Source organism: Heptranchias perlo, chromosome 4 (assembly GCF_035084215.1).
Source record: "Heptranchias perlo isolate sHepPer1 chromosome 4, sHepPer1.hap1, whole genome shotgun sequence".
Lineage (NCBI taxonomy): Eukaryota > Metazoa > Chordata > Chondrichthyes > Hexanchiformes > Hexanchidae > Heptranchias > Heptranchias perlo.
The window spans coordinates 69144808-69158444 of NC_090328.1; the positions used below are offsets into that span (position 1 = coordinate 69144808).

The following is a 13637-nucleotide window of genomic DNA, read 5'->3' on the forward strand; positions in this document are numbered from 1 at the left end:
AGGGAAGGTAGATAGTGGACAATGACATCCTAGTATTGCAACATTTTAGATTTTAGCTACTATTCCTCAGCTCGTGCAACTGTTCCAGTACCGTTGGGCATATAATCAGTTACTGGTGCCAGTTGAAAGGCTGTTGTACTAGACACAACATTTGATAGCTCAGAGAACTATGCATGAAATTTACTGCGCTGTGGTTTGGTTGTCATCTTGTTTCTTTACAACTTTTACTTCACATTATTTTATAATCTATCCACTCGACTATCCCCTTTATATCAATTTTTTGCAGCTGTTATTTATAACTTAACTGGTTGACTGTCAATGTATGCTATGCAGATGTTTAAAAACCTCTTGTGTAAGTTTCATCAGTGCTTTGTGAACTCTGTGATGTGGCTCTGTTGGTAGTTGAGCTTTGCTTGGTCTTTCATGCTCAGGTGTAAGTGCCTCAATTTCAGTGCACAGAATCTAGGAGTGTTTTACACTGCCCAAGGCAATATGGTGTCTATGGGGTTATGCTATTGCACTAACAATCATAGGCCATGGGTTCAACTTCAACGAATATGGGAATTTGTGGGCTAAGAACAGAAAAATGACCATGAAAGCTGCTCAATTGCCATAAAAACTCAACTGGCTCACAAATGTCCTTCAAGAAAGGGAACCTGCCATCCCTACCTGACCTGGTCTACACATGACTCCAGTCCCACAATATAGGTTGACTCTTGATATCCTCTGAAATGGTCTAGTAAGGCACTCTGTTGTAAAATAAACACTACAAAACACAAAGACCTATCGGCAACTGATCAGAACAATACACAGCAATATGGCTTTGCCAGTGTTACCTACATCCTGAGACAAAATCTAAAAGCATCAAGAGCTATCAAACCAGCATGAAATTAAAGCCAGTTTATTCTGGGAAGTTAAGCTACAAGACAGCACCTGTATGCACCAGCTAATAAAAGGGTTCACTGAGGCAAACCAGTATTAAAAAGGATACCCTAAAGAACTAAAAGGGAATGCCAGTAAGCAGTAAAATCAAAAAATGGAACACCAGAAATAATAAAGTAAAACTAAAAGAGGGCAAATGAAAAAATAAGACTGAAAGGGCAGCATCTAGTTCAACCACACCTTGAGTACTGTGTCCAGTTTTGTCACCGAGAAACAAAGGAGACATTCAAGCACTGGAAGCAGTCCAGAAAAAGCCATGAGGTTGATCCCCAGTGTTAGGGCACTGAATGATGAAGAAAGATTGGAGAGATTTGAAGTTTGAAAAAGAGGCGTTTGAAAGGAAGTATATTATAGTAAATGTTATGGAAAAGGCTAATCTGGTCTACTATTTTAAATTGAACAGTGGGAGTTGGACAAGGGGCTCACAGGTTCAAATCAGTAATAGGTAACCTTAGGGCTGATATAAAGAGTTTCTTCCTCACGTAGAGAGCGACCAACATTTGGAATAGACTTCCGAACAGAGCAGTGGAGGCGAAAACCCTGGAATCATTTAACAAACAATTATATACAGCAATGGGTAAAGTATAAGGTTGTTCTGGATCAACAAATTAAGATGGGCTGAATGGCTGCCTTCAACCATCACTATTTTGTGAACAAATAAAAAAGCAACTGCTATCTGAGGTATTTCTAAACAGGTGCAAAAGCATTCTGAATACTGAAATGCAGTGAAACCAGTTTAAGTGTGCATACAGAATTTCTACCTTTTATCTGTATTTATCTCAAATGTTTTAGTAATTAGTAAGAAATTAAATTTAAATGAGTCCTTTATAAAGAGGTTCTGAATACTCATCAATTGGTACAAATACTATACTGATCCAAGAGCAGCCATAGAGGAAGAGTCAGCACCACCAGTGTGTTCTAATTTCCACAGGTCTGCCATTTTCGCAATAGACATTGATTAAATCAATGTGCACTGAAGGGCTTTGAATATAATTGTACTAGATCTTGGGTGGGGGTGGGGAAGGGAACTTGTTGATGCAATGGATAAGGCACTTTCAAGCCAGGATCTGGAAAGTCTCCTTTCTCCTTCAACTGTAACGGTATGAAGCAAATTAGTTTGGGTAACCTAAAGCCAGATCATAGCAGGTAAAAGCTCTGGGCAAAAAACAATTGCTGACGGCACATCAGAAATTGGAACAAAGTGGTAAATTTCACTCAGAGCACATAAAAATACCTGATGTGGAAATTAGAAAAAAATTCACGCTGCAATTAGGATGCTTTTCTGAGATTGAAGATAACGTAGAGGTAAAAAGAAAAAAAACTGAAAGGGCTGAAAATCTGAAATAAAAATTTGAAAATGCTAATAATACAGGGCGGGTCCGTCAGCATCGGAAAAAAGAAAAGCAAAGTTGTTTTTGTGTGTTCTGATCGATGGTCTTTTCTCATTTGAGATGCTAATGGACTTGCTGCATATTATCAGCATTCTCTGTTCTTACTGGAGATAATGTACACTTTGAGCTCCATTTCACCCATGCAACACCTGAACTGGATGCTGATGCTGAGTGCCAAAGTAATGCCCTTATTTCACCTTGATATGCACAACAAAATAATTAATTAAGTACAAATTTGAAAAACAAATGTAGCCGATGGGATTAGTGTATTAGATCAGATAAAACAGTTAACCCTTCAGTGATGAAAAAAATGATGGCAAGAATTCACTTCTGAGAGATCATAAAAATTTTCAGTAACATTCCAGCTATACTGTATAACGAGCAAAAGTGCAGTTTAAATATATCTTATAACATGCCCTTGAATCACTTGGGGAGCTCTCAACCGCTATGAAATCAAAAAAATTTCCCATTAGCTGCAGTAGGTACAATAAATAATTCGAGAAGAAATAGTTCAAGCAAAAGAGTGACAAAAGTAAATACAGAGAAAGTAAGTTCAGCAGCATATATACATTCTGTCCTCATGTACACAGTAATAAACTAAGCAACAGTAATTTAAATTCACTGATACTTACCCTCCAATTCCAACAATGAGTGTTTTCATTTTTTGCTTTGAAATAGGTCTCTGATAAAACTTGCTACTGAATTCAGGAAATGATGTTACACAAGTCCTGCTGTTACCTGAAAAAAGATATAAATATTTCTGCTCTAGTACTTTTGTAAGATCTACAATATTATGTTGAATCTGTAGTTGCTTGTTACTTTCTCACTTCATTACTTTCTTTATCTTTGAGTACCTTGATCAGTGGTACTCAAACCCTTCTTTGGATGAAAGGGTAAAATAACCTTGCTGACAGGATAAAAATAACCTTATAATTGTCACAACATGCACTATAGTAAACCTGTAATTAATTTCACCACATCCAGAACCTCCTCCATTTCATTCATCCACTGTGTTTGTTTTATTTTGCTATGGTATTTCCTTATATTCTTTCCCTGTTATTTTGTTCTCAACTTTTTGTTTGCCTGTGCCATTTTTCAAACCCAGGTGAGAGGTTGGCAGGCGATTTGCTCCCAGACTTTTGCTATTAGGTGGTGTGAAAGATTGGTCCACGATGACAAACCTCCAATTTTCAAACGCCCACTCCCCTGTACCCCAGTGAGGAAGTAACTGGTCTCTGCTTGCCACATCCCCACAATGGGGAACTAACTAAAAAAGAAAGAATAGGTCCTACTGCATGTTGTGCAACTCTTCTGCCTCATTTGCCCATTGGTTTTAAATTATGGAATATGGTGCCTAATCATCCATATACTGCAGGTTGTTTATGATGAAAATTCATGCATATACTACTCTGTGAAAACCACATTTGTCCAAATAAATATACCATCTTAAAAATCTTACATCTATGTGCACTGCCTATCAACTTTTTTCCATTATGCATTGTTATATTCGCATTTATAATGGAAACTCTCTATGTAAACGTATTGCATTCTAATTACACCTTCCTGCCAATGGAGATGCTGCAGTGCCACCACTGATTCCAAGCGTAATTATACTGTGACAAGTTTACATAGGCAGTTTCCATTATAAATGTGGGCTTAAGAATTCATTATGGAAATATAAAAACAATGACAATGTATGATTTTAAAATGGGGGCTGAATTACATCTGTGCAGCACAATCCAATTATCCCCTGCCCTCAAACCTCATTTCACCTGAAGACTACATTTGGCCGTGACTCCCTATATGTAACGCAATGGGACTCAATTAATATTACAATAAAATTGTTGAGATGCATTACCAAAGGTAACTTGTGCTGTATAAAGAACTATTCATTATCTACTGATGAGTAGGGCAATAATGACAGGGGAGCAGCAGGTTAAAAATGTCAGCACAGAGTAGAGTAGAGCTTTATTCTGTACCTGTTCCATCTTATTTCTGATCTCGGACTCCTTGAAGTCGATGGAGCAAAAGAACATGGAAAAGTGTTTTTGTGCTGAGGATCGACAATTCAACTTCAAGTGTACCACAATTTACCAAAACCTATAAAATTACAAGGGTGGTGTCAGTCTGAGCGATGGCACTGGTAACAGATGACATTTTAGTTTTGTTTTCTTAAGATCAGCTGTAATGGATTCCCATATAGAAACCCTCCTTAGAGGTTTTATCACCTTATGTTTTCCAAAAATGATATCCTGCTTATTCCACATTTGTACATCAGAGCCTGCAGATTACTTTTTGTAATTAGGCATATCTGATGCAAGATGTCAACTTTTTCCTGTTCTTATGACTTTATGCCCACTGTTATTCAGACTTTTCTCTTGTGCTGTCACACCAACAGCTGTTTTTCATAAACACAAACAAGTGGGGGGAGGGGGGGGTAGAATATGATATGCAAAAGAGCAGCAAATTAGTTAAACACATTTTGGGAGTTGTAAGTGTACTTATGATTTAACCACTTCTGCATAGCTTAGCTTTAAACCATCTTGGGAGCACATAGATAGCTGAAATTCACTGACCATCTGTTATTCTACATCTGCAAGCTGCTTTATAATCCCATAGTTCTCACAAATCATAGTATTGCTGATATTTTTATATCAGATCATGTAAATTATTTTTCTGTGCTTCTAAACTTCCCATTTCAGATGTCTATTTTGATCTATGTCTTTGACATAAGATATTATTTGTTCTTTTCACTTCTAACAAATTCCTGATCCATGTCAATGAACCCTGGTACAATGCCATTAATTTTTCAAGAACCAAAGTAGATGCCATTACAAAGAAATGGATACAAGATGATGAATTACAGATGTGCATGGGATCTTGCATCACTATTACCACTGATATTCACTCTTTGTTGTGTATGCTCACCTCCAGCAGGGTTCAACCATAATCTGCCTTACATAGAACAATGTATCATTTTGAGCAAACTTATTAGTAACACCTTGCCAACTGCATTGCTTGAATTTACAATGGCTATTTACTTTTGTTTGGATTTTGAGTTGAGTATAGGTTGTGTAGCTTTAAGAATAAAGCTTTCATTTTAAGATTATTCTTTTATTTGCTTTTTTGATGCGGAGCTGCTCAATGATCATTGTACATTTTTAATTTAGCAGTATGATATGTTATCCAAACTGGGAAAATGCTTTCCAGAGCAGGTTGTTCCTGCCTGTTCCAGAAATTCAACTTATATTCAGAAAAGATTTACTACAACAAACTAGCTCCTTCAAAATCCCAAATAGTTGATCAGGATACAATGGTAACAATCTGTCTCACCATTGGCTATTTTGCTGCAGAGTGATTACTTACAGTGAAACAGACTCAAGCTAAAGTTAATCATGAGAAGCAGCAGTAGATTTGCAAGGTGAAGTCTGCTTCCACTCAAAGTTTCTCCATACAGCCAACCTGATAACTCTGAAGCTCCTTGAGCTGAAGTTCTAGACTTCTCAGAAAAATACAGGCCTCCAAGAGGAAATGTGTTGGAGGAATTTCAAACACACACTGGAGAGATGATTTATTTTATCTTTATTAGCTTACAAACCTTATTTCCAGTGCTAAGTGTGGGCTTGTCTTAGTTAGTAGCATTCTTGCCTTTGAGTCAAAAGATTGTGGATTCATGCCCACACACAGAATTTAACCACATAATCTAAGCTGACACTTCAATTGAGCACTGAGGGTGTGCTGTATTGTTAGAGGTGCCATCCTTCATGAGATGCTAAACCAAAGTTGTGTTCAGGTGTACCTCTCCAGTCCTGCTCAATTTGCACTACCAGGCTCCCCCAGACAGATCGATCCCAAACAATTTTTGTCTTACAACATGCTGCTGCTTCACGTCTCCGCTGCGTTTGGAGCTGCAACGGGCTGAAACTATGCTAGCCCCTGACTCTGTTCAGGCGGGTTAAACCTTTGATCTTGCAGTATACAGTCACTGATTGGCATAACTAACTGTGCTGGGCTAATTTCTCGGTCTTCTGCTGTAATTTCGCCATTACTCTTTCAAGAACCATATCATTCCCTATAAAAACTTAGAATGGAAAGGTCACCGAAACCCTTACTTTCTTTCATTCCTGTCCACTCAGCAAATTCCAGTCAAACTCAAGCCAAGGTTACACCCAGGGTCCATGTAAATTCTTGAATTCAAGCAACTCTGCCCTTCGCATACTGGTCAATTCACATCAGAAGCGGTTGCACTAGTATAAGAAAATACTATGCGTCATGCATCCACTTTGTTTGCCTCATGTTCCATGTAACAGTGTAAGAATCGTGTCAACTTTCCCACGTCCGTGGTCACTGCACAACCAGCAGTGTCGTAACTTATGGCCACACTCGGTATCTCTGACTGCGCTGCAGACCCTCTTAAAGACCACTAGTTGTTGACTTTGTGACCCACTCTTATCACTTAATCTCTTTCACATTGCTCTTATATGTTCTGCTCGGCTGGGCCAACACAGATTCATGGAATGGTCAACTGACTCAGTAAGCAGCTCATTGGCGGGTGACATGGAACATCTGACTTCCCACCCATGTGATGATTTCCCAGCACTCACAAGGCCCCAGAATGATCAGCTCATTCATGTATGGTCTCCTGGTTAAGCAACCGGAACTCTGCAACCTATTCCAGAAACTGACTCCTTAACATTAATTGATACAGTCTCTTATAATCTGTTACATTTTCCCCGTCTGAACACAATTTCCAAACATCCTCCAGCCCTGTGACGAGTTCTCTCTAAATCCCACATAGCGTTTTCTGTAACTTCTTAAACGTCAGGCTTTAAATCATAAACAATAATAGTACTTTACAATTTCATAGCTCTCACTATCCATTTGATCTATGCGAAAATGCAATATGCAATTTACTGTTAATTGATGATACGAGTCTTTCGGCCCAAACTTCTTTGTTCCACTTATTATAGATTTGCAAATAATTTAGGCACTCTCAAAAAAAGTCATCCCTTCTTTAAAATTTTGTATTAGACTGGATTTAGTGAAAGTATTCTGTGCCAAGTTATGGGCTAGATCAACAGTACTCTCACTTACCAGATTTGCTGTTGATATGCCTTTCTCTGGTAGTTCAAATGATCCTTCTCCTTTGCCTTGAATTTGCATTCTTTCTGTGTTGTTGCACTCCCTATTGTACCTCCACCTCAAATGAGTATTTCTTCTCCCCTCAAGTTTGCAGTGTTTGCTATAAGCCTTCAGTTTCAGAATTAATAACTGGTACCTATGTTCCTTGTCTTATTTACTCTTATAATAACCAGGCTAATTATAGCTCTCTGTCCACAACAACGACTTGCATTTATACAATGCCTTTAACGTAGAAAAATGTCCCAAGGCGCTTCAACAGGCACCGTGGGTTATGTCTTTGAGTCCCTGTACACATATTTTAAAATACTGTTGTTTGCTATTGTTCAATTTACTTTAAATGTAGAACATTTGAATAGCCATTGGTCTGTAAGTGATATTCAATCCCAGCTTTTGCTAGCACTATTGTTGGGTTCTTTACACAAGATATTTTCTTCAGGTTCTGTCACAGATCACAATTAGCAAAGCCTCGCTATCCATTACCTGGAGTGTGGTTTTATTTTGCTTAATATCTATGTAGAATTACATAGAACGTACAGCACAGAAGCAGACCATTCAACCCAACAGGTCCATACGGGTGATTATGTCCCACATGAGCCTCCTCCCTCACTACTTCATCCAACCCTATCAGTATATCCTTCTATTCCTTTCTCCCTCATGTGTTTATCTAGCTTCCCTTAAATGCATCTATGTTAGTCACCTCAACTACTCTGTGGTGGCAAGTTCCACATTCTAATCACTCTCTGGGTAAAGAAGTTTCTCCTGAATTCCCTATTGGATTTATTATTTATTATCTTATATTGATGGCCCCTAGTTCTGGTCACCCCCACAAGTGGAAACATCTCCTCTACATCTATCCTATTAAACCCTTTCAGAATCTTAAAGACCTTTATCAGGTCACCCCTCAGGCATTTCTTTTCTAGAGAAAAGAGACCCAGCCTGTTCAATCTTTCCTCACAGGTATAACCTTTCAGTTCTCTATTGCCTCTATATCCTTTTCATAATATGGAGACCAGAACTGTTCACAGTATCCAAGTGTGGTCTAACCAAGGTCCTATGCAAGTTTAACATAACTTCTCTGCTTTTCAATTCTATCCCTCTAGAAATGAACCCCAGTGCTTGTTTTTTTTTTGTGGCCTTATTAACCTGCATTGCTACTTTTAGTGATTTGTATATCTGTACCTCAGATCTCTCTGCTCCTCTACCCCATTTAGACATTTTTTCCCCAAAGAATATGTGGCCTCCTTATTCTTCCTACCAAAATGTACCACCTCACACTTAACTATATTTGAAATTCAAAGAGTTCAAAATCTATCGATCTCAACTTTGAATATACTAAATGCCTGAGAATCCACAGCCCTCTGGGGTAGAGAATTCCAAAGATTCACAACCCTCTAGGTGAAGAAATTTCTTCTCATCTCAGTCCTAAATGGCCTGACTCTATGCCCCCTAGTCCTAGACTCTCCAGCCAGGGGAAACAGCCTCTCAGAATCTTATATGTTTCAATGAGATCACCTCTCATTCTTCTAAACTCCAGAGAGTATAGGCCCATTCTACTCAATCTCTCCTCATAGGACAACCCTCTCATCCCAGGAATCAATCTAGTGAACCCTCGTTGCACCCCCTCTAAGGCAAGTATATCCTTCCTTAGGTAAGGAGACCAAAATTGTATACAGTACTCCAAGTGTGGTCTCACTAAAGCCCTATACAATTGCAGCAATACTTCCTTACTCTTGTACTCCCACCCCCTTGCAATGAAGGCCAACATATCATTTGCATTCCTAATTACTTGCTGTACCTGCATGCTAACCTTCTGTGTTTCGTGTACAAGGCCACCAAAATCTCTCTCAACACCAACATTTAATAGTTTCTGACCCTTCTGTTTTTCTATTCTTCCTACCAAAGTGAATAACCTCACATTTCCCCACATTATACTCCATCTGCCACCTTCTTGCCCACTCACATAATCTGTCTATATCCCTTTGCAGACTCTATAGGCAGGAACTTGCTCCAACTGGCGTGGCAAAGCTGTCCAAAAGACTACGAAAAAACTTACCTGTGGTCTCAGACGTCCACTTGCTCCCTTTTCAATTTTTTTCAGTTGAGCGCTGTGATTTCAGCACAGGTTCCTTCATATCAATAGAGACTGTGGGAATGGAAGCCACACCCACAGAATGTATCAAGAAAAGTCACGCCCACAAGCAAGTACAAATCATTCATTTAAAGTAAATTTCTGTATGTTAGTTTAAATAAAAATTTAACATATCTTATAAAAAGCCAAGCAAATGATTTAATTTAATGAAACTTACAGTAGTTAAGTTTTTTTTAATTTTAATAATCAAAAAGAGTAATTTGACATTCCACATTTTAAAAATTTAATATTTTGTTGTTTTTCGCAGTCATTAACAGTCACCGCATTTTTAAAAAGTAGCTTTGTATCGCCAGCAAACTTGGATACATTACACTCCATCCCTTCATCCAAGTCATTTAGATTGTAAGTAGCTGAGGCCCAAGCACCGATCCTTGCGGCTCCCTGCTAGGAACAACCTGCCAATCTGAAAATGACCCGTTTACTCCTACTCTCTGTTCTCTGTCTGTTATCTAATTCTCTATCAATGCAAATATATTACCCCCAAGCCCTAACCTTGTGTAGCAACCTTTCGTGTGGCACCTTGTTGACTGCCTTTTGAAAATCCAAACATACCAAATCCACTGGTTCCCCCTTATCTACCCTGCAAGTTACATCCTCAAAAATCGTTTCTGTTTTGTAGCCAGCGTGCTATCCATTCTGCTACTTGTCCCGACTCCACATACTCTATGTAGTACCTTATCAAATATATCACGTCTATTGCATTACCTTTGTCTACCTTTTCTGTTACTTCTTCAAAGAGTTCAATAAGGTTGGTCAAGCATAACCTTCTCTTTTGAAATCTGTGCTGACTATTCTTTATTATATCAGTTTCTAGATGTCTATTACATCTTTGAGTGAGGATTCCATTATCTTTCCCACCACCGACATTAAGCTAATTGGTCTATAGTTCCTGGACTACTTCTATCTCCCTTTTTAAATATAGGAATCACATTAGCTGTCTGCCAGTCATCTGGCACTATTCCCTTTTCTAATTAATTTTTATATGTGTAATAGTGCCTCTGCAAGCTCTTACCTAACTTTTAAAAAAAAATATGCATGGATGCAATCCATCCAGACGAGGAGTTTTATTCTCTAAGTTTGATTAGTTTATCAATTATCTCCCTCCTTTCTATTCTAAATGTCTTTATATCTTTTTGGATCTCCTCTTCTAATGTTATGCCCACCATGTTAGTCTCCCTGGTAAATACTGAGGCAAAGTAATTATGTAATATTCCTGCCATTTCACTGTCATTATCTGTGAGTATCCCTTAGTGGCCCTATCACTATTCTGATTTTTCTTTTGTTATTTATGTGTCTGTAGAATACTTTACTATTTCTTTTTATATTCCTCGATAATTTAAGTTTGTCGTTTCTCTTTGCCTTCCTAATTTTCTTTTTTGACTTCTTTCCTAACCTTTTCATATTCCCTTTTGTTATCCTTTTCTTGGCGGCAACATCCAAAGATAATCCTCTAGATCAATATAATGGGCTCAAGAGTTGAACAGAGAACCTTTGTCACTGTGTTTTGGCTTCTGGATATCTCACGTACATGCAAAGGTTTCCCACAACTAGGTGAAGGTAGAATAAGCACTTCGTCAGACTGTGACTTAGACGAGCAGTCTGGTTCAACCTGAGGCAGTGGCCGGGGAGTGGAATGGAATCTATGGCAAGGGAGTCACCCCAATGTTTAACTGGGGGAAATTGCAATTCATCCAGGACTGGATGTCGGACAAGAAGTCTGACGACACAAGACAGTGGAGGACTCGAAAGAGGCAGTGGAGAGGTCGTGCTGGGTGTTGTCTCCATATGTGCGGAATCTTATCCCACGTCTTCAGGTGATGTTGCCAAGAAGAAGAATGCAGCTGAGGAAGAGGATGGGGTGAAGGATAGATCCTTAGGTGACTCGAGGTAACAGCATGGGGATGGGAAGAGAAGTCATTGCTGGAGATGCTCTGGCTATAATTGGATAGGAAAGAATGGAACCAAGCGGGTGCTGTCCACTCAACTGGACAGCAGAGATGAGGCATTGGAGGATGGTATGGTCGACTGTAGAGGGATCAAGAAGAATGAGGAGGGATAGTGCACCACAGTCAGTCAGTCAGTCACAAAGGACGGCATTCGAGATAGTCTCCTTGGACCGCTAGCTGGTGTCCCCATAGGTTCACAATCTAAACTTCTCGTTCTCAGTTTTTGCTTTCATTTTTTTTAGTCCTGTTTCCCCTCTGGTCGTCTTAAAATTTCTGCCATGTTTGTGTGTTTACTCCCACTCCCAGTATTTCTGCATTTTTAAGTATAGATGTGTGTTTTTTTTAAAAAAGTCTTGTTCCTAGAGTTTGTTTCTTTTACTTCTGCTCCCACTCTGGTGATTTTGTTTAAACTCGTGTTCTTGTGTTGAACATATCTCACACCTCATTCCATCAAATTCCTCTGTGGTTACCATTCGCCATCATCAAACTTTCTGAAATCCCTTACTTTCCTCTTCTTTCCAAATCTTTTACCACTCTCCGCCACTCAAATTTTACCACCAATCACCCTGCAGCCCCCCATTGTTTCATCCTCTTTCCTGCCTCAGTGTTTCATATCTCCCCACCTCAATCCAAACTATCCTTTTCCAACCATTAGTTATCTGACTTCACACTTACACAGTCTAACCAGCACAAAAACTGACACCCAGACCAAATACAAAATTCTATCAATATTTTTATTATACATATTTATAAATATACTCCATATAAATTAAATCAAATGCAAGTAATATAAAAATACACACAGAATACATACATTACTTAGAGGCTTGAGCATATAATCTAGGCTGACACTCCAGTGCAGCACTGAGGGAGTGCTGCACTGTTGGAGGTGCCGTCTTCCGGATGAGATATTAAACCGTGGTCCCATCTGCCATCAGGTGGATGTAAAAGATCCCATGGCACTATTTGAAGAGCAAAGATGTTCTCCCTGGTGTTGAGGCCAATACTTATCCCTAAAACTGAATATCTGATTATCTCATTACTGCTTGTGGGACCTTGCTGTGTGCAAACTGGTTGCCGTGTTTCCCTACATTACATCAGTGACTCCACTTCAACAACAACAACGTGCATTTATATAGCGCCTTTAACGTAGTAAAACATCCCAAGGCGCTTCACAGGAGCTTTAACAAAATTTGACACTAAGCCACATAAAGAGATATTAGGACAGGTGGAGGTAGGTTTTAAGGAGCATTTAAAGAAGGAATAAGAGGTAGAGAGGCAGAGAGGTAGAGAGGTTTAGGGAGGGAATTCCAGAGCTTAGGGCCAAGGCAGCTGAAGGCACAGCCACCAATGGTGGAGCGATTAAAATTGGGGATACGCAAGAGGCCAGAATTGGAGGAATGCAGAGATCTCAGAGGGTTGTAGGGCTGGAGGAGGTTACAGAGAAAGGGAGAGGCAAGACCATGGAAGGATTTGAAAACAAGGATGAGAATTTTAAAATGGAGGTTTTGCCGGACTAGGAGCCAATGTAGGTTAGCGAGCACAGGGATGATGGGAGAACGGGACTTGGTGTGAGTTAGTATACAGGCAGCAGAGTTTTGGATGAGCTCAAGTTTATGGAGGGTGGAAGATGGGAGGCTGTCCAGGACAGCATAGGAATAGTCAGGTTTAGAGCTAGCAAAGGCATGGATGAGGGTTTCAGCAGCAGATGAGCAGAGGCAGGGGCGGAGACATGCAACGTTACGGAGGTGGAAGTAGGCAGTCTTGGTGAGGGAGCAGATGTGTGGTTGGATGATCATCTCAGGGTCAAATAGGACGTCAAGGTTGCAAAGGGTCAGGTTCAGCTTCAGATAGTGGCCAAGGAGAGAGATGAAGCCGGTGGCTAAGGAATGGAATTTGTGGCGGGGACCGAAGTCAATGGCTTTGGTCTTCGCAATATTTAGTTGGTGGAAATTTCTGCTCATCCAGGACTGGATTTCAGATAAGCAGCGTGACAGATCAGACAGTGGAGGGGGTCGAAAGAAGTGGTGGTGAGGTAGAGCCGGGTGTCATCAGCGTACATGTGGA

General features: G+C 39.6%; 1 protein-coding gene across 6 annotated transcripts in view; it reads right to left on the reverse strand.

Annotated features, from left to right (window-relative positions):
• LOC137321001 (nicotinamide riboside kinase 1-like) overlaps positions 1–13637 on the reverse strand; it is a 31877-nt gene that overhangs the window by 16548 nt on the left and 1692 nt on the right. For 4 of the 6 annotated variants that reach the window (XM_067983094.1, XM_067983092.1, XM_067983088.1 and 1 more), the window contains exons 2-4: positions 9529–9618; positions 4313–4433; positions 2966–3071 (exon numbers count right to left, since the gene is read on the reverse strand). In XM_067983094.1, coding sequence (XP_067839195.1) covers positions 2966–2994 — 29 coding nt within the window. In that variant the 5' untranslated portion in view covers positions 2995–3071; positions 4313–4433; positions 9529–9618. The remainder of the gene's footprint in view (positions 1–2965; positions 3072–4312; positions 4434–9528; positions 9619–13637) is intronic. The other 2 variants (XM_067983091.1, XM_067983090.1) reach the window with 2 other exon arrangements.